The sequence below is a fragment of the Cucurbita pepo genome, chromosome LG17 (assembly GCF_002806865.2).
Source record: "Cucurbita pepo subsp. pepo cultivar mu-cu-16 chromosome LG17, ASM280686v2, whole genome shotgun sequence".
Taxonomy (NCBI): domain Eukaryota; kingdom Viridiplantae; phylum Streptophyta; class Magnoliopsida; order Cucurbitales; family Cucurbitaceae; genus Cucurbita; species Cucurbita pepo.
The window spans coordinates 2,485,867-2,511,012 of NC_036654.1; the positions used below are offsets into that span (position 1 = coordinate 2,485,867).

The window sequence follows — 25,146 nt, forward strand, 5'->3', positions numbered from 1 at the left end:
AGGTCCAACTTTTCTCACAGCCTCATTGTTTATATATGTCCTCGTCCAAGCCACGAAAACTCAAGACCCCTATGAAAAGAAAAGAGTGGAGATATATGATTTGACCGTATCTACCTAGATGCTGTCCTTCAATGAACTATGATATAGAACAGGGGACAAGAACATGAGAACCTACCGATAGGTTACTTAGTGATTATTTTTATACTCAAATGGGTGATGGTGATCGGGAGAGCACTCGAATGTCATGGATGTTCAAGGAGGTTATGAAGTGTATAGGGGAGATAGGAGAGTAGGCATAAAATTGAAAAGCTAGTCGTCCTTGTGCTTGCCCTCCCTACCAAAGTTTTAAACCTAAACTCCAATAATCCATCGCAGCGACGTCTCAACAAGCAAGGGTTTTATTATTATGATTATTAGTATTATTTAGGGTAAAAACAAAATGTAAAACAAATAATTGACAACAAAAATTTAGATGACGTTATGGATTTCAATTATTTTTCTCTCCATTTTGTTTCATTTGATACAACAGACATGATTGTCCAACGTACGTGCACCTCCATGCCTCTGCTTCTCTCTCTCTCTCTCTCTCTCTCTCTGTCTGTCTCTCTCTGTCTCTAAGGATGACTGAATAAGTCTAAATCCAAATCTCAAAACAAACCCACATGGCCAATGAGCCCATCCACTTTTCTTTTTCTCTCTCTTTCTCTTACTCGGGTGTTTTAAAAATCTAGATGACTCGAAAAACTCGATAATCCCAATTCAATTCGGACTATTTGAGTTGGGTTGAAGTCAAATAAATGAAAATTTTATAAATCAGATTGATCGATCAATTCTCCTAAAACTAGACTGAGTTCCTTTAAAAGTAGTGGGTATTTTGTTTTTATAATTGTATGAAAATTGGGTTGGCCTTAGCAATCAATGTGTTTGCTTGGTGGCCAGACCGATCGAGTTTGGGAGTGTCATTTCTTCAACTCTATCGGGCTCCACTCGATAAATCACTCTCTTTTTTCTTCTCTGACTCAAGTGTAGAAAGAGAATGGTGTCGATGTCGATGTCGATATAGTTGATGGGTACGACTCGGAGGGTGGATTTTTCTTTTATTTAAAATTATAAACAGTAAAGAGAAGTTAGGAGGCACTAAAAAGAGTTGAGGTAAAAGTATTTAGATAGGGTTTTGGTGTAGCATTTATTGGCATTTACACATTTGTTTTTGCCAAAACCTTCACTCATTACAGATTTTGATTTTTTAAAATTTCAATTAATTTATTTTTAAAATATTTTTTAATTTTTAATAAAGTTTTAAAGTTTTTTTTTAAAAAAATTAAACTCTTAATTTGAAACCCTACTCAAACTTAAGGGTTTAGGGTATTTTTTTTTTATAAAGGTCAGAAATATTTTTATTAATTTAGCGGACTTTTTATTTTAAAGAATTGTAATGAGAAACATATCGAAATTGTGACAATAGTAATATGGTTGGATTTGGTTGACATTAATGACCTTTGAGAAATTTATTTAATTATTGATTTTGTACATTAATTTATAAAGAGCTCGATTTTGATTCGTGATTTAGATAGTGATAAATATGGAGAGACGAATCAATAAATTTGCATACAAAACATAAACTGTGTGAACTTAACTTGGAAGCAAAAGATTTTCTTGGAAATTTCATGTTCATATTATTGAGACTTTGGTCGAGTTTATTTATTTATTTATTTATTCATTTATTCTTTTCCAGGGATTCTTTTTCTCCTTTGAATATGTAATAATGCAATAATAATAATAATAATAATAATAAATAAATAAATAAATAAATAAAAAGTCATACCCATTTCTATCATATCCAACGGTCAAAACTGGGTTTTAGGAGTTTGAAAATTTGGCCCGTAGGAAACAAAATTTCAAGAAATTGCGTCTACATTTAAACACCAAAAGCCTTTTTGGAAACTACTTGTGTACATACACTATTCTTCTTCTTCTTCTCGTTCCTCGCAACCTTTCTCAATCACGTCGACGATTCCTACCAAGAAACACGTTCGCTTTACGATTGACGGTTAATCGAAAATGATGATGTAATAGAAAGCTGATATGAAAAAGTAGATGATCAAACAAAATATAGTAGTACGGTCGACGAAAAGGGTCTTAACGAGTAAGTTTTGTTGGATGAAAGTCCCACATCGACTAATTTAAAGAATGATCATGGGTTTATAATCAAGAAATAGTCCCTATTAGAATGAGGCATTTTGGGGAAGCTCAAAGTAAAGCCACGAGAGTTTATGGACAATATTATCATAGTCATTCTTGTAAAGGGTATATTTTTTTTTCTTTTTTGGTCTCAGAGAGTATCGGGTTGAACTGCATCTTCGAGCTTGGTATAGGTTGAACCAAAATATGAAATGATGTGAATCTCGAGTGAAGTCGAAGAAGAAGGTAATAAATGTGAATTAGAGTAAGATGAGGAGGAGGACATGAAGGAGGATATAAGTTGAAAGATCATAAATGCAAAAGCATTGAGGAAACCTGAAGAGAGGTAACGGTTGACATGACTTCATTAAAACATAAACATAAAACCCCTTGCAATGTAAGGTCCGCATCCAGCTCCTGTAAATACACGCATAAAAACTTTTATTTATTTATTTATTTATTTATTCATTTTAAACATTATTAATAAATGATAAGGGTTCTTTATTATTAATTTTGCATTTCAATTTTTTTTTTTAAAAAAAAATTGAAAATATTCTTAAAAAAACCCCTATAAAATTATTAAAAAGTAATATTTAATATCCATAATTTTTATAAAAAAAATTACCTGTTAAAAGGTTAAAAGGTAATAATGTAGGAAAAATAAAATAAAATAAAAATAATAATAAAAGGCAAGGTGGTCCCCTCCGTGTGAGTAGACGTTTGCAACACGGAGTTTGGCAGCCTCATTTAAACCTGCGGCCAATACCCATTTTCTTTTCTTTTTTCTTCGGTTCATACCCATTTAATTTATTCAATTTTTTATAATTAAATTATAAATTATTCAATATATATATATATTTTGCTCAGGTACAGATGGAACGGTCCGTTTCCCATCTAAAAAAATATCTATGAACTTTTAAAAGTAGCATTAATACTATTAATGTCTTTTTTTAAAGTTATTATTGATAGAAATTGAAGAATAAAAGGGAATTGCCCGTAAAGTTTAATCTTAACCCATACCAATATTTTCTCACTTGTAATACCAGTGCCATTACGATTGATTGTGTTTGCTACACGAGAATCAACCATAGTTCCCAAATTCTTAATTAAAACACCATAGAAAAATGGATTCCAATTTAAATATCGATTTGTTCATATGTGGTATGGGTTCTTCAGAGTTAATATTTTGTTTGTGATTTTTTTTTCTTCATATTTGTGGGAACGAGAACAAGAGATTGGTATCTAGATGAGTTCGATGTCCAAATTAATTATCAAGGGTTTTTGGACACTGTTAACCATATTTATAAAAACGAAAAACTAAAAATCGATATACGATTAATTACATTATGATTAGAGCATAATTTGATGGTGGACCTAAATTAAATGTTTCTAAAATACATCTTCAAACCCTAATCAATTTAAATCCTTTAATTACTCTATTTGATTTGTGACTAATAGAGCACTTTTATTTGATCAATGAATATGGCTATGATTAGATTGCACTTGAAATTTAAATCCTTTTTGTTTGGATGTGAGAATACGACAAGAAAGAGTTTTTTCTCACTCCATCTTATAATTTGATGGGTTCAACTTTAATTATATTTGGAATGGGATTCGACCATACGTCATGTTTGTTGATTGATTATTTTATTTTTCTTTATGGAAAGAATTAAATTTATAAATTTATCTCATTAAAGGTAAGGTTTTTGGATAGAAAAAAATGTTAAATGGGTTTGACCTAATAAGAAGAATTTTACGTGTTGCGATTGTCACACAATTTAGTATATCGAGATGTTTTAGGTTAATCATGAGTCAAATAAGGCATGAACGACTCTTGCTATTGAGCTATTAGTATTGGAGGCTCAAACTGACTAATTAAAGAGAAGATATTATATATCAATGGTATTAGAGCTGTGCCCTTATCTTAACTTAACTATTTCAATATAATCCTAAAAAATTTAGTCATAATGATTCAAGTATCGAACAAAGTAGGTACGAGTCTCAAAGGTGTGATCATAATGAAGATCCAAGAATTTGTGATATCGAAGGTGTAAGATCATAGTGAAGAACTATAGTAGAGCTCCATTGAACTAGCCATGTGCTTTAAAGGAGTGGAGTTGTCCAAATACTCGTAGATGGATAGATGACTATTCAAGGAGAGGTCCAGATACTGGTTGATAGATAGATGACTATTTAAGGAGAGGCTCAATGGTAGCATAAAGAATAGTTTTGGGCCCAAAACGCAAAAGCCAACAACATGCCCGATAAATTTCAAAATTTCGAGATGCCCAATGAGTTTTGGAATCTTGACATTTGAATGTCTATCAGAAACATTTGGACTAACTTGACATGACATGAGGCATGTAATTTCAAGTTAATAGTTACATTGATCAAAAGGCAAGAGGATGAAACTTTTGAAGTTTAGACTTAAAAGGATTATATTTAGTCTTCCACCTATTAAATATTTGTAAAAGTTAAGATACGTAATTAACCGTTCACGATCATGCTAAAATAAAATTCAAATTTTATGTCGTAATAAATTGAGGATTTTAAAAAAATGCCAAATAAGTCAAAAACTTATTAAACGTCAAATTAAATGTTTAAGAACCTATAGCCCGATCCAAGATCTGTGCCCGTGTTTGAACCGCTCTGCATCCGACTCGAACCGACTCTACATGTGCTGCGCGTTAGCATAAGAAAAATCGAAGGAAAATCCGCATGCGCTTCTAAAATGGAATGCACGTTCTCAGACTTGAAGCAACAAATCAACGTGCGATAGACCAAGGTGCGACTACCCCTCCCAGACATATGTCTATACTCGCGGATGGTTGCGCGCATGGGAGTTCCTCTAGGAGTGTGAACATGCGTTATGAGCCTCCTTTTGTCTCGTTGAACCTATTTTTTATCCCTATTTCAATATTGACCTTAATTTCACTTAAATTAAGACATATGAGTGAACTTTTCAAGAAATTTAGAGTTTCCGGTAAGCGAAAAAGCAAGCTCAGAAATGGCATGCGCCATCCAAGTAAGTAGCCATTCATACTTTTCTCATGTAATACTTGTAAGGATCACTAAGACGTGCTAGCATACAAACATATGTTACCTTAGATAGTTAGAATATTCATGATTGGGACAAGAATGGGCAATCGTAGAAAACTATCGAAAATGCCCCTAGAATGAGAATTTAAGTTGCATACCTATTTTAATGTTTTTGGCTGTATAAGAAAGGTGGATGAGATGTTGTGATCTGTGCTTCAGACGTTTGATGGATGCTATTGCCCCATTGAGTTTGCATGAATGTTCAGATTATGATTTTTGTGCTTTAGGTGATTGAAGGAATATATACCTAATAAGTATGCATGAAGGCCTAATAAGTATGCATGAAGGAATAGATTATATTTCTCGTACTTTAGGTGATCAATATGAGTATCTCCTTAACCAAGTATGCATGACTGAACCAAGTTAAAAATAGAGCGATTTTCACGTGTTCACTGAAGTCAATATGTTTCCAGTAGACCGAGCACCGAAGGATCACGAGTGGTGATCAGAGAACAAGATTTGAGTGAACCTATAGATTGGTATCCCCAGAGAGCTAACCTCAAGCGACTTGAAATGCAAGATGCGATCTAAACACCTAGACACCCTAATGCGATCTAAACACCTAGACACCCTAAAAATCTAGTAACCACCACCACGCCCAAGGATTTTAAGAGAAGTTATGAAAGCTCTACCAGCGTGGACATGATTAATTTAGGAAGTCACTATTGTGTGTAGAATAAACTAGCCTAGAGAAGGGATGTGAAACAACATAAATAGTTGACAAGAAGAGTTACTACTGTGCGTAGAATAAACCAACCATGAGAGGAGATGAGGAACTATACAAATAGAAGACATGAGGAATAACTACTATGGAATAAACCTGCATTGAAAGAGGACCTGCAATGAAAGAGGACGAGGTTTGAATAAACCTGCATTGAGAGAGGACGAGGTTTGAAAGAGGACAAGAGACTACATAAGTAGTTAATTGGGGCCCTACTATTGTGTTTATGATAATTTAGCTCATGATAGGTGCCTCATGTATAGTAACAGCCAGAGGATTCTTTGAACTAGACATGAACTTCTTAAAGCTTAAGAAACTCATAGTAACATACTAGTTTAAGGATGCGATGATAGTAGGATCGTAGTTTTTATTTTCATATTTTGTATTAGATTCTCCATTTGTAAATAACTTTGAATAGCACTTGTTTTTGGTAAATAACTTTGAATAGCACTTGTTTTTGGTAAATAACTTTGAATAGCACTTGTTTTGTATTTTTGCTTTCATTTGTTTATTATTATTTTATTTTTTTTAGTTACAAGCAAAACTACTAAAAATACTAAAAAAGCAAAAAGCTTAATGGTGTCACCAAAGTCTCCTCCTCGGGTACGACTTAGCGCTAGTAGCACCCTTAGCGCTAGTAGCACCTTGCCAAGTAATAGGAGTATACATACCTTAGATGAAATAGTGTAGCGCATTGAGGCAAACAGATGTTATTTGGTGGAAATGGTCACGGGTCTCATGAACAAAGTCTCTACATTGTAAACCGGTCCTTAAGGAGGTGTAAGACCACACAGGTAAACTAGTAGCTGGCAAGTACACAAATTCACACCCCATACTTAGAGTGACTTTATAGTCTTTTGGAAGAGTCTGCCATTAACCTTATACAAATGATGTGTCATAGTGTCCTAATAAAATTTATGTGGTAGTGCCTCAACTTAGGATACAATCATTTACTATTGTAGCTATCCAAGTTGACTAAATCAAAAGAACAGTAAAGTAGCATACTTCAAGCAAAATAAAATTGGGTGAACCACCTCCAAACCCAGTGTAGATTTGTGATGGACATGAGATCTGCTCGAAACTTTAAAGCCTCCTAGAAGCTTAGATAGTTGTAGAATTAGGCATGCACTGCCCTAGAGTGTAAAGAAAAACCCATAATAACTTAATCGGATAAGAATGCGAATGCGATTAGAGCTAACAAGTAATTGAAAATTGAAAATCTTTTATTAAAGAACTTGCATACTCAAGAACGAGTGTCTTATTTGCAAACAAAGAAATTTGTTTCACATATCACTCTTTAGGAGGGAAATAGACCCAAAATTGAGTATACATTCCAACAGGAACAATCATCGCACTAGACGAATTACTCGACCTGAACAACCACACCCGCGCTGATTGATGGCTCAAATCATGAAAAAACATCGTGGGTTGAAGAGTGATTACAAATTTAATTTCATCCTTTTCTGAAACATCTCCAATTATGCATTGTTTTTTCTGCAAAACATCAATCAAATTCGGTGAAAAAAAAAAAAAAAAAAANACATAAAAACACGACATACCCTTTTGGTAAGAACAATCTCCTTATCTGCATTGGAGAATTTGACTTGTGAGTCCGTTAAAGTAACATGAGCTGCAACAATTGTGGATAGAAATTAGAGGCAAAACGTTTCAAGAAATATAAGAAAATCAATAAGAATAAAAAACACGACCATAATCAGCATGCAATTCTGTCACGATGTTTCTGAATGTTGGTGAATCAATTGAGACAAAGGTTGCATAATCAAGTCGTGCTAGGTGATTCATCTCTGGAGGATTCAATGTCAACTCACGAAACGACGTGACTTTGGGCTCAATCTCTATAAAATTAAAACAAAATTAAGGAAAAGAAAAGCAAGATTAAGCAAGAATTGTTGTGCATAGAAGAAATAATACTAACTTGAATGATCAAATCTTAAGTAAAGGCGATTTGAGCGTTCGATAAGGAAGAAGAGCATTGAAGAGAAGCCACGGGCGTTCATGATGTTCATGGTGATGTAGAACAATTCAAGGGAGATTATGGAATAATGGTGATTTTTATTGGTGTAATAGAAGGTGAAGAATCCAGGGGATAAGAGGAGGCCTGCATTGAAGGCGGGAGAAGGATGTTTGACCTCTAACGATAACATAATCGGTGTGATTTTGAGGTCGGCTTTCTCACCGATTAGAGCAAGTGTGGAGGTTGCCTTGAGGAGAGGAGCGAAGCGATCAAGCTTGAACATCATCTTGGTTGATGGGATGATCTTGGAGTTTGGATGGAGGATTAAAATGTAGTGGCGTTTCAATACTTTTTTTCTCAACAGAATTTGCTCATTTTATGTTGGTTTAGTTACATGAATATCACGCTAAAAGGTCCAAGATTTAGTTTTCTCATTCTTGAACTAAAAAAAGAAAGAAATAATGTCAAATCTTGAATAAATTTAACTAATTTTTCTTTTTTGTTTCAAAGATACTAAAAAAAAGAATTGTAATATTTCATTTTTTTTTGTTTGTTTTTGGATGCATTATTATTAATCATGATCATGTACAATATTATAGTATCCATGTAGCTAAAATAATGAGTGTAATTACCTAATGAATGATTGAGTAATAATCATCTTTACAATAATGATATGTATGCATTATCTATATCGGGAGATTTTTTTTTTTCCAGATTATAGTATCTTTTCACGTATAAGAAATTTAATTTAATACGAGACAATATAGATGATTGGAGTTGGTAAAGGACTACGACATGAATATATTATAGTATTTGGGTAAAGTGTGCGCTCTTTTTCCTTCCATTTTTCCTACACTGACACATGGCACACGTAGAGTTGGGTCGAGTCGTGCTAGTTTTCCTACACTGACACGTAGAGTTGGGTTGAGTCGAGTTTTTGGATTGGTTTACTGTTGGCGCGTCACGTGAACATAAAATCAAGTCCAAAGTTAGTCAAAAACACACATTTACCAAAATCTTGACACTATAAACTTGAAAAATTGAAAAATTAATTCTGGTCCGGACTTGAATGTTAAAATTCTCACATCCAACTTTCCTCCCCAAAAGTTGCTTATTGCTAAATCTCAAGGTAGGACGTCTTTTTGTCCATTTCTCATTTTTAAGGTACTACGTCATCTTGACGGTTGCTCCTCATGGACATTGCCTACCGTGCATCCTCATGTGGACAAAGAGGTCATTCTAAACCTTGCTGACCTCTAGAGACACTCCCTCGAATCTCTTGACTATACGTATTTCTAACTCTTAGGGTGCTCCTAGAGTTACCTCTTGCTCTCATACATGAAATTTCTCTATGCTCAGGTTTAAAGGTCGATACGCAAATGATATCGTTGCCAAGGCATGTTCACATTCATGTGGATTCTAAAGGCTCTAGTCCTAATGGCATGTTCATCTATCCTTTCTAACATACATGAATGCATATAATTAGGACCCATCAACATAAATGTTAAATAATTAAGGATAAATAGAGTAGTTGTCACCACTGCATCAATATCATCGGCCTCCCTGACCGGCGTGTTGTGTAAACTACGTCCTCCATGGTTTTGGCATGCAAGCATGTTAATATCCTGATTCTTCTTCTTGTGAGTGCACTCGACTTTCCTGCCAAGCACTCACCCTCAGTCTTGCTGTTGCACTGTGGGCATGCAACTTTGCCATCAGACATTAGATGCGTTGCTCCACCAACTGCATGGCATGTTTCTCGAGTCGAATCCAGACGCACGCATAGCCATTGGACATTACATGCGTTGCTCCACATGCCCTCTATGATTTGGCTCATCACATGCACGGACCATTTCCATAATCTTATTAGATTTACTAATTCTTTCTAATTGAAATTGTATTTTCATAATTTTTCATTAAGAACTCAAACCAACTTAGTTATAGTTCTTTAATCCGTCATTACAAATATATTTTTCTTGTAATTTATAATTAATGAGGATATATAATTAAATGAGAAATTAATTATTTTTTAATTAATTTTTATCAAAACTGAAATGTTACCTTAAAATGCATCATTTAGGTTAAGATATTATAAATTTTTGTTAAAAATTATTATGTTGTAAAATGATAGCATATTTGTAATTCTCAATAAACTTAAAAAGAAAGTTGCAATTAAGCCTTGAACATTATTGAAATGATTGCAATAGTTGAATAGAAATGGGAAAAGTTGTTGATAGTTCCCAATAATCTAGTTTGGACTTATGAAAGTTGCAATTATAGCACAAAATCCAAACTAGATTCCCATGTCATAAGGAAGGAAGATAGACTAAATATGTAGCATCCAACCCTATGGGAGCACTGATTACACCTTTGTTGCAACCTTGGGTCCCGATTATCCATACCCTTTTTGTTTGACATAAAAAATTATAGGAAGTATTGAGTAACGAATTGAGGCAAGAATTAGAGCGCCTGATATGGATAATTTTTATACTACAACGCTCATACTCTCTCTTTTCATGTCGTCCCTAATTTTGTACCATTTAAAAACAAACAACACCATATAAATAGTAATACCCTCCAAATCATTTCATGTCATGCCAACTCTCTCTTTTCTAAATTACTCTATATTAAAAGGAGAAGGTGGATGATTCAAAATCATCATCTCTCCAAACCCTTCAAACAACCAAACATGCCTCTCATTTCTATGTTCTTCTACCTTTTCCTCTTCTCCTCTCTAGCAACCACCAATGGTGGCGGTGGAGATGGTTTCACCACCTCTCTCTTCCACCGCGATACCCTTTTCCCTACTCTCCACCTTCCATCTCCCTCCCGCTACGATCGCCTCACTAATGCCTTCCGCCGCTCCTTCTCTCGTTACGCCACCCTCCTCCACCATTTCACCACCGTCTCCACCACAGGCATCCACACCCCACTCATTCCCAACAATGAAGATGGAGAGTATGTAATGTCCATCTCCATGGGAACCCCACCAATCAAATTCTTCGCCATTGCGGACACGGGAAGCGACCTAACGTGGACCCAATGCATGCCATGCATCAATTGCTTCAACCAATCAACTCCTCTTTTCAATCCACGTAATTCCACTTCCTACCGCCCCGTACCATGCACGTCCACTACATGCCGCTCCATCAGCATTTCCCCTTGCATGCCTCACCATCCATCTTGCACTTACAACTACAACTACGCAGACCAATCCTTCACTAACGGCGACCTTGCATTTGAAAAACTCACCATTGGGTCCTTCAAACTCCACAACACAATCATTGGATGCGGCCACAAGAACGGTGGCATCTTTAAAGGACGTACCTCAGGAATCATCGGACTCGGCACGGGTTCTATCTCTTTAGTCTCTCAAATGAGAAAGATTGCCAATCTCAAAAGACGCTTCTCATATTGCTTACCCACCTTCTTCAGTGATTCAAATGTTACCGGTAGAATAAACTTCGGTCGAAACGCGGTGGTTTCAGGGCGTAAAGGGCGTAAAGTCGTTTCTACCCCTCTAGTGTTGAAATTTCCTTCTCCCTTCTATTTCTTGACACTTGAAGCAATCTCTATTGCAAACAAGCGATTGGAAGCCGTTAACGTGTCGAGTGCTTTAGAACGAGGAAATATTATTATTGATTCGGGTACAACATTGACGTTTTTGCCTCGAAATTTGTACAATGCCGTCATTTCGACTTTGGCTAGTGTTGTTCGAGCGAAACGAGTGGAAGATCCATCGGGGATTCTTGAATTGTGCTACGTTGCGGCCAAAGTTGATGATTTGGATATTCCAATTATTACGACACATTTTTCTGGTGGTGCTGCTGTGAAGTTGTTACCGTTGAACACGTTTGTGACCGTGGCTGATAATGTGACTTGTTTGAGTTTTAAGTCATCGTCTGATGATGATTTGAGCATTTTTGGGAACTTGGCACAAGTCAACTTTTTGATTGGATATGATCTAGAGGGAAAGAGATTGTTTTTTAAACATAAAGTCTGTGCTTAGAGACGACATGTCATCCGACAAGAATTAAGGGCGCTACCAATGAGCAAGAACAAATGATTATATTGTAACAAATTTCTTTTCAAAGCTATATTTTCGCTTGTAAAATTTGTTTCAAAATAAAGTGCAATGTATTTTAACACGAAAATAGTGCAATAAATCTATATCTTACCTCTCAAATTCACTCCAACTTAAATTTATCCACAAAAGAGTTAAAAGAGTTGGTATACATGATGATATCATTAACATAGATAATGATGAAATGCATTTCCTTGTTTGTGTCTCATATGATGACTTTTCAAGGGTAGATTTGTTGTTTGGTGATGCTGAAGTGTTCGAATTTGACAAATTTTGTGTGGTAGTAGGAACACTAGAGGATGCACTTGAGTTACCTCTTTGCTGCCCTTATTCTTTACCCTAATTAATTCCTACTTACATCTTCATCAAATATTACATTCCATTGAATCAAAATCTTTTCATTAGGTTATACGGTTTATATGCTCTTAATTGAGTACGCTAACAAATGAAAATGTATTTCTCAAATTTGTTTTTTTTTATCAAGTTCTTAACGAATTCGAGAATTTATCAAAGTATAATCAATACAACCAAAGACTCGTACTCACAGATGGTTTCCTTCCACATCCAAAGACTCTCAACACCGCCGTCACACGTATAAAGGCAACAAAAAAGGAGACCTAATTGGACAGACGTCACCGAAAACGAGTCGCTTGTTTGCAATGGAGATTGCTTCAAGTGTCAAGAAATAGAAGGTAGAAGGAGATTTTGACACTGACTTTATGCCCTAAAACAACGACTTTATTCTACCTAAAACGTGGATTGAAGAGAGGACTTGATTGGTTGAAGCATTTGATACATGACATGCATTGAGTCCACGTTAGTCGGTTCCGGTGTCTACAATGGCGATGAAATTCATCGGTGGGGTTCCGATTGGAGATGGACATTGCAAACTCTCCATCGTCAATGCTAGAAATGAGTGGGGGTTGTGCCAGCGAAGACGTTGGGCCCCAAGTAGATGGTTAGAATCCTACGTTGGTTAGGGAGGAGAAAGGAACACTTTTTATAAGGGTGTGGAAACTTTTACCTCCCCGGGAACAGAAAGCACAAACGTAATACTATGTTTAATGAAATTGTTGAAGTTTTAGATAGTTAAAATTTAAAAAGTTTATATAGAGCAATGAGATTAAGAAGGAAGGCAATTGAATTGGAAAAAAAAGAGTTGTTATAAACGCCATGACTAGCATGTTCTTGGTGAGGGTCAAGAACTTTCGCCCTCTTGTGGACGGAACCTCCCGGCTCGCTCAAATTGGAAGGGAATCCGACATTATATTCACACCATTGTCGCTCATGTTAACAACCTCCGGGCCTTCCCCTCGCTTCATTGCAATGCTGCAAATATTCCACCAGTGCTTCACCGTCTACTCCGTCAATATCGATCACCGTTCCAGGATTTCCCTCGAATCATTACACGATGCTTTGTTGGATTGCGGATCTTCTTCTTCAATGACCATTCATCTTCTTGAAAACACAAACCTAATGGTCCTTAGATTTGAAACTCCAAGTTAGTATATCATAACAAACATCAATCTTTTTTTTTTTTTTTTTTTTNTATGTCGTGTTCTTGATCTTTTCCCTTCCTCCTTGTTAGATCATGAGCCACAACTCCGTCATGATGTTGTATTGTTACCACCTCAAGAACAGTCTATAGAAGAAATTGAATATTCAAAATCTTTAGCACTTGATTCGCGAGATTTACGACAAGTTATAAAAGAACTACCGCTCTTCAGCGGTGATTCAGGTCATGTCTCTTTTCTTTCAATTTTATATTTACTTTCTGTCTGATTCCATATTTGTTGGGGAGTAGAATGAACCACTCTATTTACGAGGACGTTTTAAAAATTTTCGAAAGTAGAAGTTCAAAGAAGACAATGTCTATGAAATTCCACAATCTTACATTGGTTGAGGAGGAGAACGAAATACCTTTTATAAGGGTGTAGAACCCTTTCCCTAGCATATGAGTTTTAAAAACTCTTAGGGGAATCCCGAAAGGGAAACACCCTATTTACGAGACGTGTTTTAAAAATCTCGAGGGGCAGCTCGAAAATAAAAGCTCAAAGAGGACAATATGTGTGAGATCCCACAATCCCACATTGGTTGAGGAGGAGAACGAGACACCCTTTATAATGGTATGGAAACCTTTAAGTAGTAGATGCGTTTTAAAAACCTTGAGGGGAAGCTCGAAAGAGAAATCCCAAGGAGGACAATATTTGTTAGCGGTGAGTTTGGGCAGCTACCGATGGTATCAAAGCCAAACAGGAGGCTGTTTCCTCGCCAATATGGATGCTAGGCTCTGAAGGGTGAATTTGGTTGGGTCCCACATTGATTGATGCCCGGGAGGACGCTGGGGGCTCTGAAGGGTGAATTTGGTTGGGTCCCACATTGATTGATGCCCGGGAGGACGCTGGGTTCTGAGGTGGATTGTGAGATCCACACCCTTGAAACAGTTTCCAATAAAACAGAGTTTTAAAAACCTTAAGGGAAAGACCAAAGAGATGGGACGGGTTACAATATGTGCTAAATTTTGTGTGTTTGTGACAGTTTGTGTTACGGTAACGAGTTCACGAGTGAGGTTCTCTATTGCATCAAGAGAGTTAATTTTTAAGAAAGAGGTATGAAATTAGAAGGTTTGAAAGTTAATATTTGATTGATGGGGGTAAAGTTGTTATGTTTGATTGTGTTGAACAGAAAGGACGATGTGAAATTCTGGGTCATGATGGAGATGCTGTGACTGAATTTCGAATCGTTCTGTATCCTATGCTGTTTTTCCTTAATTTGACGTATGATGTACAGACAGTATGGTTTCATAAGACAATAACCAATACTCATGATGTCATGATTTTTCCAGTTTTTGAAATTTTTGCTCAATATGTCATCTATTTTCCCCGAATGTGACATGTGCCAAACTTTGGTGACCCAAATTGTTCATATTCTTTTTCTTTTTCTCAATCATGTTCAATGGGCTAAGGATTTAAACTCAAATACCTACCAAATAAATATATCTATATAGCAAAATAATGCACACAATCATTCAATAGTTATGTAACAGGTCTAGTAGTATTGTCCGTTTTTGCCCATTACATATTGCTGTCATCCCTGAGATTTTAAAATACATCTATTAGGGAGAGGTTTCCATACCCTTATAACGAATGTCTGCGTCTATTAAGGAAAGGTTTGCCATTAACCTCGCGGTTCCAATCAATGTGGGATCTCACAATCCACCTCTTTTGGGGGGCTAACGTCCTCACTGGCATATACTACTCGGTATCTAGATTTGATACCATTTGTAATCGTTAAAGCCCACTGCTATCAGATATTTTTTGCTTTAGCTCGTTATATATCATCGTTAGCCTCACGATTTTAAAACGCGTCTACTGGAGAGAGGTTTTCACGCTTTTATAAGGAATATTTTGTTCTCCTCTCCAATTAATGTGAGATCTCACACCAAATAAAATTAAAACATAATGATAAAATCTCTATGAGCACATATCATAAAGGAGTGATACAATTCTTATGTCCATAGATAGGTATTTCTCTCATGGCCACATCACAGTCTCCAATTTAATTTTCATGCACATAAATAAACAATTATTACAATTTTCATATACACCAATAAGTATTTGTCTTACGACTAAATATAATTCTCATGTACATGGATAGGTAATACTAAAGTACCCATGTCCATGGAAAAGTAATTGTGACAGAGTTACATGCTTATAAAAGGTTCCCAAAGTTAAAAATTTCGTTTACAAGTATGCACAACATTAAACATATCAACATCAACGTACATATGCATACATATCTAACAATTGATAAGTATTGAAAAGAGTAGGATCTCAATGATCAAAGGGAGAAAACACCTTACCTCAAGCTAAGCAATAGGCTAATATCACTCAGTTGTGGTTCAAAGGGCTTGGACTTGTGGACTTGTTAAATTGTACTGCATCTTCAGTTGTGGTTCGGTTGTCCCCCGCTTTCATAGTGAAGTTTAATTTGGCGCTTAGATCCACCACTTCTGCTTTGATCATGTCGAAGGCTACTCTCCAGTCTTTAGACAATTATGAGACCATCTACACGAAAGCTTGTTGGATATTGTTTAAGCCCTCAACGCGCTCTCCCATCCGAGGAATAAAGTTCGTTGAGTTATTCTTGCACTCAAAGCTACTAGCAATTGTGGCCTTGTCTTCGAGGGCCTTGACCATAATTATTAATTCATGAACAGACATTGCCTCAAGGTGGTTTGTTATCTCATTGATCATGACAGCTTTAGGGGCAAGCTCCATTCTGTCGGAAACTTCACTCATGCAGAGTAACAGCTCTTCGATTTCAGCAATCGGTCTTGCCCAATTATTTTGCAATAGCATTAGAAGCGTTCATATGAGCCGAAAACTCGATCAACTCGAATTGGATTGGGTTAAAAAACCATAAAATTCGAGTCTATTTATACGACAACATTTTCTTTTTATGGTAACCAACTCGAAAATGAATTTATAATTCAATAGATCCTATAAGCAAGTGTAGAATGAGGTTATAATTCATTTCTTGTATCTCCCCCAAGGCTGTTTCAAGATGTTCACGTTCCAGGTTCTTGGATTAGGTCTTCTGAGGAACTCCATATCCTCACTTCTCACCCTTTCTAACTCCGCTGAATTCAAATGCTCTCCGCAATCCATGTCCCTCACTGTTTCCTACACTCACAAATTCTATAATTTCATATCAGTCCTCCGAATTTTCGACCGCTTCTTCACCATTTTCTCCTTCGGTCCCAATACCGATATCGATGCCGATTACGCTTTCGAGATTCAGCTTTCCGATTTCTTTCGCCACATCCCCGACGAAGATTCTCACTTGGTCGTTCTTATTCCCAAATCCTGCACATCCCTCAACGTCCTCTCCGCAACGAGTATGTTCACCTTTTCTTATTCCCTAAGAATCTTGATTATTCATTATTGAAGAACATAAAATTCAAGAATCGAAGAGGGGTTTATTTTTTGTTTCAAGAACACTATTGATTTCTTAAAATTTCACAATTTTTTGTTTTTAATTGTTGATGTCGTTAGAAATCACTACTCTCTACAATGGTATGATGTAAACAATTAGTCAAGGTGGGATTCCTCCCAATAATTCTCAATAAAATTCTTATAGAAGAACACAAAATTCAAGAATTGAAGAGGGTTTTTTTTTTTCCTTCTCCAAGAACAATATTGATTTCTTCAAATTTCCCAATTTCGTGATTCTAATTGTTGATATTGAGTTTTAGGGTATGGAAACTTCCGATCCTTGGCTTCGTTGGTAGCAACGCCTTCCGAAAATGAGGAAGTCGGCCAATTTGACCTCAAATTGTTCGTGGCAATTGAGGCAGAAAAGTTTAGAAAGATCGTTACAACACTAGCTGAAGACGGCGATCCACGTAAGTAAATTCTATACATGCAGATGTTAAGAATCAGGGTTCTCCATAATAGTATGATATTATCCACTTTAAGCATAAGCCCTCATGGGTTTGCTTTTTTAAATTTGTGATCTGCAACAGTTTTAGGGACGGCATCGACATCGAGTGTTCGATTTTGTGCAAGAAGAAGAAGAACGGGGAAGAGTAGTGAGTTAGTTGTAAGTGCAAAGAGAAGAGAGTGCTTGGCGGGAGGGTTCAATGATAGAGTTGATGAAATAAGGTTTTCATTTACACCAACTCCGAAGGAATTTTTCGTGGGAGCATCGGAATCAGCCAAGTTTGTTTGGTTCTTTGGATCCACAGATTGGCCAACCACAGTGATTTGCTTTACCACACAATGGACCAATCTTCTGGCTTGTTATCCTATATCTGCTTCTAGTTTTCTCTTGCATTCTTTTGCTCTCAAGAAAATTTCATGAACCAAAATGATGATGAACTCTAGTTTACATACTATTTTTCTCTTTCAATTCTATACTTTCATGCTTGGTAGGTCTTGAATTAAGGTAAATTAGAGTCTGTTTCGAAACGGAGATGGAAAATAATCAAATGGAGGTTGAATGGTACAAAAAATAACTTTGCACTTGCCACTCACACGCCTCACTCGCAAAGATAAGTTGTCACGCGCCTGCAAGAGAGGAGAAGATGCGCCTTGGGTTAAGAACCCAATTCCTTAAAATGCACAAGCTTCCAAAATTACTCTAAGATCGACCAATTTCTTAAAATGTTTACGAATCTTGAGTAGAATTGAGACCTAAAAATCTATAGAACTCACCTTCGTTCTTTTTTTGCTCTTGACGAAGCTCCCCTACGTATTGAAAGTGATCGAATTTAGTTTCCTCTCACCCGATTGGAACATTTTTCCCTTCTTCCTTCTTCTTCCTCTCAAACCCTTGGCCCTTTCTTTTTCCATTTTCTTTTCTCTTTCTCACTTTTTGAGGTTCTCGAGGTCATTCCGAACATTTCTTTCTTCTACCGTATTCTCATTTCGACCTCCAAAATTTTCAATAAAATCTTAGAAGCTTAATCATTAAATGGAAAAAATCGAGAAAATGAATTTCCGTTGGATTTCGAGTGTTACAAGCAAATTTAGGAGACTCTGGGATGTAAGTGCAGCAGTATTCTACTAAATATCTATCAAGTTTTTTAATATAGAGAAATTCTCTCTTCCCTCTACGTTAATCTCGTTCTTCTTCAATTATTCATTTCAGTGTATTTCGATTAAGAGTCAAAACCAACCGTCTTAATTTGTTAATCTCCCATCGTAAATTTGTTAATCTCCCATCGTAAGCAAGCGACTGAGAAAGAACGGTCTGTGGCCGCGGACTATCAATTTGATAGATACTCCGGAGGGAAATTGGCTACATTTATGCCCACACAAGAGGTGGGTCCAGCCCAAATTGAGCATAGTTTCTTTCAAACGGGTTCGAACCCCTAATATGAGAGCTTTCTTTAAACGTTACTATTTTCACATCCTTATAAGAAATGTTTCGTTCTCCTCTCCAGTCGATATAGGATCTCAAAATTCACCTCCTCACGGGCCCACTGCCCAGTGTCTAGCTCTAATGTCATTTGTAACCGTCCAAGCCCACCGCGGGCAAACATTGTCCTCTTTGAACTTTCACTTTCGAGCTTCCTCTCAAAATTCTTAGAACCTCTTTGGGCTTTCACTTTCGAGCTTCCTTTCAAGATTCTTAGAACGTGTCGGTTAGGAAAAAGTTTTCACACCCTTATAAAGAATGTTTCGTTTCCCTTTTTTTCTCTTGAATTTTTATAACTAAGCTCAGTTTATGATTGAGGAAACAGGAGACGGGTGGCAGTATAAAAATGGGCTAACCATCGCATCAATGGTTGAAAACATAAGAAACTTGAAACTGAAAGGCATCAGCATGCTAGACTTGAGGCTGGACGACACCGCTACTCTTTTGAATGCAACCTTCATCTTGGTTCGATGGCATGAGACAGCCGATATGAAGTGCACGCCAAGGATGTTCTCTTTAATAACCTCTCGCCATTTCCCTTACATCATTACATCTCTCCAAATTATGCCTCCATTCTTCAACCATTTTCAATGCAACCAAATTTACCAATTCCAAATTCCCATCAAATTCTTTCACGACACAATGAAGGCTATGAAACGCATCTTATACACTTCAATCACTCTCTCTCTTCGGAATTCCCTAAATCAAATGCTCCTTCAATTCCACAATTCAAGTAAGCAAAATTGAATCTTTGTTACAATTTTCATAATTTCTTTTGATTTCAAGAACACCCTTGTTCATCTTTCTTGCAAATTCTTTAAAGCTGATACCCATTTAACTTCAAGGGATTGGGGAAGAACAGGTTCGTCAATTGTCATTGCTACCTTCAAGAGAGAAGGATGTGGGCGAAATTGATTATGGAATCTTTGTCTCAATTGATTCGGAAGTGTTTGAACGCATTGCAACCGATTTAAATGATTCCACTGGTGACATATAACATCAATTCTTCTTCCTTCTATCATATTACTTCAAACAAATAATTTATTGGAAGTGTATGGTTGTTTTTGTCTCATCAGCTCTCGTTACTCTAACGAATTCACAAGTCAAGTTCACTATGGAAGCTAAGGAGATTAGTCTCGTAAAAGAGGTATATTGTAGAATCTATTTGGAATGAGGGCCCTAAATTAGCCACTGTGGGACTCCTCCTATTAATTCTCAACAATCCTCCCCTCGAACAAAGTACACTATCATGAGGCCTATGGAGCTCTCGAACAAAGTACACTCTTTGTTCGATACTTGAGTCACTTTTGACTACACCTTCGAAACTCACAATATCTTTGTTCGACATTGTTAGGAGCATGACTCTAATACAATGTTAGGAATTACTGATCTCCACAATGGTATGATATTGTCTACTTTGAGTATAAACTCTCGTAGCTTTGCTTTGAGGTTCCCTTAAAGGCCACATACCAATGGAGATGTATTACTTATAATTGTCGTGATCATTCTCTAAATTAGCTAATGTGGAACTTCTTTCTCATTAACCTTCATGGAACCATTGTTGTTAATATATTTCTTGATTCGGTATGCATTTGTGCAGAGAAGAGAGTGCATGATTGGAGGCCTTTCAAGAAGCCAAGAAACTCGATTCTTTGTTTCTCTCAGTCCCATAATTTTTTTTCGGGATTTGGCACGTCAATCGAAAAGGATATGGTTGTTCAAGTCAGCTAAGGCCTATAGTATAATCATTGCTCCAATTGGATTGTATGCACAATTTTGTGTCTATTTTTCCCCAAGAGGGTGATGTATGGAAATTAAATTTTGGGTTTTTTTTTTTTATATCAAGGATCCAACTTAAGAACAACAATAAAATTTTTTGGTTAAATAGACGATGAATATGATTATAGGGATAACATGTGAACCAATTGACAAGCAATGACAGCTCGACCTTAAGAGAAGTAATGATGTGACTATTAAAAGATTGTTGAGAGGAATCTCAGGTTGGCTAATTAAGGGTTTTTCATAAGTTTATAAGCAAATGATACTATCTCTATTGATACGAGACCTTTTGGGGGAACTAAAAACAAAAATATGAGAAGTTTATGCTCAAAGGGGATAATATCATACTATTGTGGAGGTTTGTAATTCCTAATAGTGACGAGTCTTCTTCAACATCATCTCATTATGGTGCCATTAGATCTAATGAGCTCACATTCTTCTACGATCTCTCTCTCTCTCTCTCTTGACAACACCTTAGGCGATAGTGTGATCTATGCCTCATCAACATCATAATAGCACGCCTTTTTACCTTACACTCGCACAACTTCAGGTTTCTTGGCCAGCAATGTGGGAGGATTGTTGGGAGGGAGTCCCACGTTGCTAATTTAACGAATGATCATGAGTTTACAAGTAAGGAATACATTTACATTGGCATGAGGTCTTTCAAGAAAGCCCAAAACAAAGCTACAAAAGTTTATGCGGGACAATATCATATCTCCATTATAGATTTCTCAATTTTTTCACTTGGATCTAATGTTTTGTCTTTACATGTCATAACACATTTTTGTATAATTTACAACCATGGTCAAACCTAAAGCCTTCCTACGATTTTAGAGAAAGTCATGTAATTAAACCATATTGTAAAAAAAAAATTTGATTAGTGGTTAGGTTATGTAAAATTCATTTTATATAATCGAGTTGATTTCACAGTTTCATATTATTTTTATAAACAAATATTCTCATAGTTTAAGCTTTGTCACACCATATAAGAAAAATATACATAATTTTTATAACACTAAGGCTTGCTACATTAATAGTTTAATCTCAAATAAAAATGTAATACAACCATGCTTTGCTTTGGTTGTAATTATCACTTAAAACTTTCAATTCATCAACTACACAACTCCTAAAATTATTGCAATAAATTAAAAAAGCTATCTTGTTTTCCAATTACATTACTTCTTGAAATATTAATTTTTTTAATCATTCAATTTATAAATAGAAGTAAAATATTTCATGGTTTATGTTTATGTAAATTTATTATATAGGATGTGATTACTCACATTTCTAATATAAACAGTTTTGATCAAATCGTTAAATCGTTTGTAACAATTATTAAATGGATCATATTAATAGTGGTACTAAGTTAAAAGACAACAAACTTGATTCATATACTATAAATTTTTTAAATTATTATTTAAATATGATCCTCTCGTATATTTATATATTATAGTAATAACTCTGAATTTTTTAGAAATTAAATTATTAATCATGAGTGACATAACTATCAACCATCTTTCAAGGCTAACTTGATCTTTATTCTCGTTTTTGCAAATATGCTAACTTGGTCTATAGACTTTTATGAAAATAAGATTATTTGATTCAACAAAAAAATAACATATAAAAGTGTATAGACCTAAGGCATATAGAACCCAAAATGATTTTTTAAAAATCAAATATTAAAATATTAATTTCGCCCATCTCAGTATCGATATAACCAAAAATCAAGATTTAAAATATCAATTTTGCCCATCTTGACATAACTTTAGCTCAGTTCTAAGTCGATATAGCCAAAAACCATAGTTTAAAATATCTATACAGCCCATCTTGATATTAATATGGCAAAAATTCATATAACCAAAAATGGTAAGATCTAGATATCAATATGATAGTTATGTTCTCGCAAATATGTTCAAAAATCACAAAAGAAAAAAAAAAAGAAAAATTTACTATGAGAATCTCTTCAAATGGGGTACATAAAGCATATACATAAAATTCATCATAGGCTATTTCCATAGATATCCAGGCATTAAAGACTTCAATTTGGATGACCTTCTCCTAATTCTATCAAGAGTAAAGGAATTTAACAGAGAACTTACGTAATTGTATCTAGGATAACAGGCCACAATGTTGCTCCATTCTCTGGTAAAGCAAACCATTGTTGTGTTCCAACGTGTCGACTTAAAGAACCAAACCAACTTGGTCACACCCAATGCACCATGGAAAAAAGCCTTTGGTTTCAGAGCAAATGAAAAGTTTATTTCATCTACTCTGTCATCAAAACCTCCCCCCAAGCACTCCCTTCTCTGCACCAACAATAGCTTTAGTATCAATCACAACTTTAGATATTAGATTATCTAAGTATAGATAGAACCGGTAAAGGATGGTTAGGAGAAAGTCACACATTGACTAATTAAGGAGATGGGATCACAAGTTTATAAGTAAAGAATACATTTCTATTCATACGAGGTTTTTTGGAAAAACCAAAAGTAAAATCATATAAGAGCTTATACTCTAATCAGATAATATCATACCACTGTGGAGATCCGTGTATTTAGGAACATATGCAATTCACCGTAATGACTATATATGTATTTAGGAACATATGCAATTCATGAATGTTGTAATTTATAGTACCTGTGCAGTAAGAACAGTCACCCCAGTAATCTCCCCTGTACGTGTTTTTTCATAAAAGATGACTTGTGAAGTCGATGCAGTAGCAAAAACTGTTGCAGAGGATGGATTCATTAATCTATGTATATGTTAAGTGCACATATGAGGAAGAGAAGTTGAGTTACTTGTTCCATTTTGGTCAGATAATCGTGTTGCTATCTCTCTCAGCTTTGCTGCATCAACTGCCACAAACAAATTCAGATCGAATTTGCTCACTGTCATATCTTGGGGAGGCATCGCCCCCAATAAAGCGAGAGAGCGAAACTCTCCATCCCCTGAAATCAAATTATAGCAATTAAGAACTCGAATCAGGTAAAACAATCTCAAATTGATTAGTTTGATACTCTAATCGAAATGCTAACTTAGGGCTTTTTTCTCATTCAACTCATACGTGATATTCGCTTAAATTGAAGAAATCAAATTATAACAATTAAGAACTCGAATCAGGTAAAACAATCTCGAATTGATGAGTTTGATACTCTCATCGAAATGCTAATTTAGGGCTTTTTTTCTCATTCAATTCATAACAGTTCGATTAATCGTCTTTGCTCAAATTGAAGAAATCAAATCAAACCAAACAAATTATGGATCATAAGAAGAACTACAACACAATACAATGAGAATCAAGATTCTTATTAGGAAATGAAAATGTGAAAGGAAACAGAACGTACTAGTTAAAGAAATAAGGCTGGCGGATGAGACGACACTCGGAACAAGAATGGTCAAGAAAAGATCGTCTTCCAAGATAATCTGAGAGAGTTCTTGAAGATCGATGTTGAGATTGTAATTGCCATCGCGAGCGGAGAAGATGGTGAAGAATGGATCGAACATTTGGAAGGCTGCAACCAAGAAATGGGATTCATCGGAATATGAGACAGTGAGGGACACCGAGAATTTGGAGCATCGGAGATTGGCAATGTTAGAAAGGGGAAGAAGTTGGACGATGGAGCTCCTCAGTTCACCCAATCCAAGAATCTGAAGCGTAAACATGGTGGGAGAGACTGAACCAGAAATGGCGGGGAGGTTCAAACTTCAACCACGTTTCATCTCCTTTTATATGTACAAACAAACACGTGCGTTGCACGGAATCTTGTAATTTTAATTTACACCTAAAATAGTTTCATTTTTTTTTAAAGCAATATTTATGAAAATTGTATTTATTTTTCCTTATTCCTCCGAAATATTTGAATTATTAATCAAATTAAAAAATAAAATAATAATAGTTAATTTTAAATAATGTAAAATAAGTCTAACCAAATAAAAATTGACATAAGGATTACTTAGAAGAAATTTTATAAAATAAAGAACACTAATTATTTGGCATTTTATTATGTAAGAAAATTATTTATTATTAGAAGAAATGTGTATCCAATAAATGAAGGAAATTCATTTACAACTAAGGTTTAAAAATTAGAAATTACTCATCTTAATTTACTGTCATAGATATTTACATGTGTTGCATTAACTATCTTATTTTAAATTCAAATTTACAATTTTGAAATTATCAATTTCAGTCCACCAACAAAGCTAACATTATTATCTCTGTATCTCTATATTTATTTTAATGGGTTAAAAATATATTTATATTAAGCATGGATGAAAACGAGAACGGGTAGAGCGGAGAATTGGGCTAGGACGAAAAATATAATCCTGTCACCAACTCCATTTATTTAACAAGAAAAAAATGTTATCCGCTTCCTTTTCCATTCT

At 35.4% G+C, this 25,146-nt stretch overlaps 5 protein-coding genes across 5 annotated transcripts; 3 read left to right on the forward strand and 2 right to left on the reverse strand.

The window, feature by feature from the left end:
• Nucleotides 1–7,279: 7,279 nt before the first annotated feature.
• On the reverse strand, nt 7,280–8,189 carry LOC111778050. Its single transcript, XM_023657661.1, has 4 exons — nt 7,938–8,189; nt 7,711–7,857; nt 7,561–7,631; nt 7,280–7,495 (listed from the first exon to the last, which is right to left on the reverse strand). Exons 1-4 carry the CDS (start codon nt 8,164–8,166, stop codon nt 7,292–7,294), a joined length of 651 nt encoding a protein of 216 aa, XP_023513429.1. The 5' UTR covers nt 8,167–8,189; the 3' UTR covers nt 7,280–7,291.
• A 2,476-nt stretch (nt 8,190–10,665) lies between these two features.
• On the forward strand, nt 10,666–11,985 carry LOC111778742 (aspartic proteinase CDR1-like). Its single transcript, XM_023658715.1, has one exon. It carries the CDS (start codon nt 10,666–10,668, stop codon nt 11,983–11,985), a length of 1,320 nt encoding a protein of 439 aa, XP_023514483.1.
• A 1,248-nt stretch (nt 11,986–13,233) lies between these two features.
• Nucleotides 13,234–17,925, forward strand: LOC111778743. The gene is made up of 7 exons (XM_023658716.1): nt 13,234–13,561; nt 13,649–13,798; nt 14,599–14,669; nt 14,746–14,853; nt 16,642–16,960; nt 17,318–17,467; nt 17,588–17,925. The coding sequence occupies exons 1-7, from the start codon at nt 13,234–13,236 to the stop codon at nt 17,923–17,925; spliced, it is 1,464 nt and encodes a 487-aa protein (XP_023514484.1).
• A 1,701-nt stretch (nt 17,926–19,626) lies between these two features.
• Nucleotides 19,627–20,788, forward strand: LOC111778745. The gene is made up of 4 exons (XM_023658717.1): nt 19,627–19,717; nt 19,830–19,970; nt 20,061–20,131; nt 20,585–20,788. Exons 1-4 carry the CDS (start codon nt 19,627–19,629, stop codon nt 20,786–20,788), a joined length of 507 nt encoding a protein of 168 aa, XP_023514485.1.
• A 1,900-nt stretch (nt 20,789–22,688) lies between these two features.
• LOC111779246 lies at nt 22,689–24,448 on the reverse strand. The gene is made up of 4 exons (XM_023659359.1): nt 24,108–24,448; nt 23,562–23,711; nt 23,401–23,489; nt 22,689–23,069 (listed from the first exon to the last, which is right to left on the reverse strand). The coding sequence occupies exons 1-4, from the start codon at nt 24,424–24,426 to the stop codon at nt 22,770–22,772; spliced, it is 858 nt and encodes a 285-aa protein (XP_023515127.1). The 5' UTR covers nt 24,427–24,448; the 3' UTR covers nt 22,689–22,769.
• Nucleotides 24,449–25,146: the final 698 nt, after the last annotated feature.

Excerpts from the sequence above, each read along its gene's own strand:
- LOC111778050 (XM_023657661.1), bottom strand. The coding sequence starts at position 8,166 with ATGTTATCGTTAGAGGTCAAACATCCTTCTCCCGCCTTCAATGCAGGC. Across the intron at positions 7,858-7,937 it reads CTTAAGATTTGATCATTCAA|AGATTGAGCCCAAAGTCACG; the intron begins GTTAGTATTATT and ends TTAATTTTATAG. Across the intron at positions 7,632-7,710 it reads AGAATTGCATGCTGATTATG|CTCATGTTACTTTAACGGAC; the intron begins GTCGTGTTTTTT and ends CAATTGTTGCAG.
- LOC111778742 (XM_023658715.1), top strand. The coding sequence starts at position 10,666 with ATGCCTCTCATTTCTATGTTCTTCTACCTTTTCCTCTTCTCCTCTCTA.
- LOC111778743 (XM_023658716.1), top strand. The coding sequence starts at position 13,234 with ATGACTAGCATGTTCTTGGTGAGGGTCAAGAACTTTCGCCCTCTTGTG. Across the intron at positions 13,562-13,648 it reads CCTTAGATTTGAAACTCCAA|ATCATGAGCCACAACTCCGT; the intron begins GTTAGTATATCA and ends CCTCCTTGTTAG. Across the intron at positions 16,961-17,317 it reads CAACGTCCTCTCCGCAACGA|GGTATGGAAACTTCCGATCC; the intron begins GTATGTTCACCT and ends ATTGAGTTTTAG.
- LOC111778745 (XM_023658717.1), top strand. The coding sequence starts at position 19,627 with ATGAAGGCTATGAAACGCATCTTATACACTTCAATCACTCTCTCTCTT. Across the intron at positions 19,718-19,829 it reads CCTTCAATTCCACAATTCAA|GGATTGGGGAAGAACAGGTT; the intron begins GTAAGCAAAATT and ends TTTAACTTCAAG. Across the intron at positions 20,132-20,584 it reads AGATTAGTCTCGTAAAAGAG|AGAAGAGAGTGCATGATTGG; the intron begins GTATATTGTAGA and ends GCATTTGTGCAG.
- LOC111779246 (XM_023659359.1), bottom strand. The coding sequence starts at position 24,426 with ATGTTTACGCTTCAGATTCTTGGATTGGGTGAACTGAGGAGCTCCATC. Across the intron at positions 23,712-24,107 it reads CAGCCTTATTTCTTTAACTA|GGGATGGAGAGTTTCGCTCT; the intron begins GTACGTTCTGTT and ends ATTTGATTTCAG. Across the intron at positions 23,490-23,561 it reads ATCTGACCAAAATGGAACAA|TTTTTGCTACTGCATCGACT; the intron begins GTAACTCAACTT and ends CCTCTGCAACAG.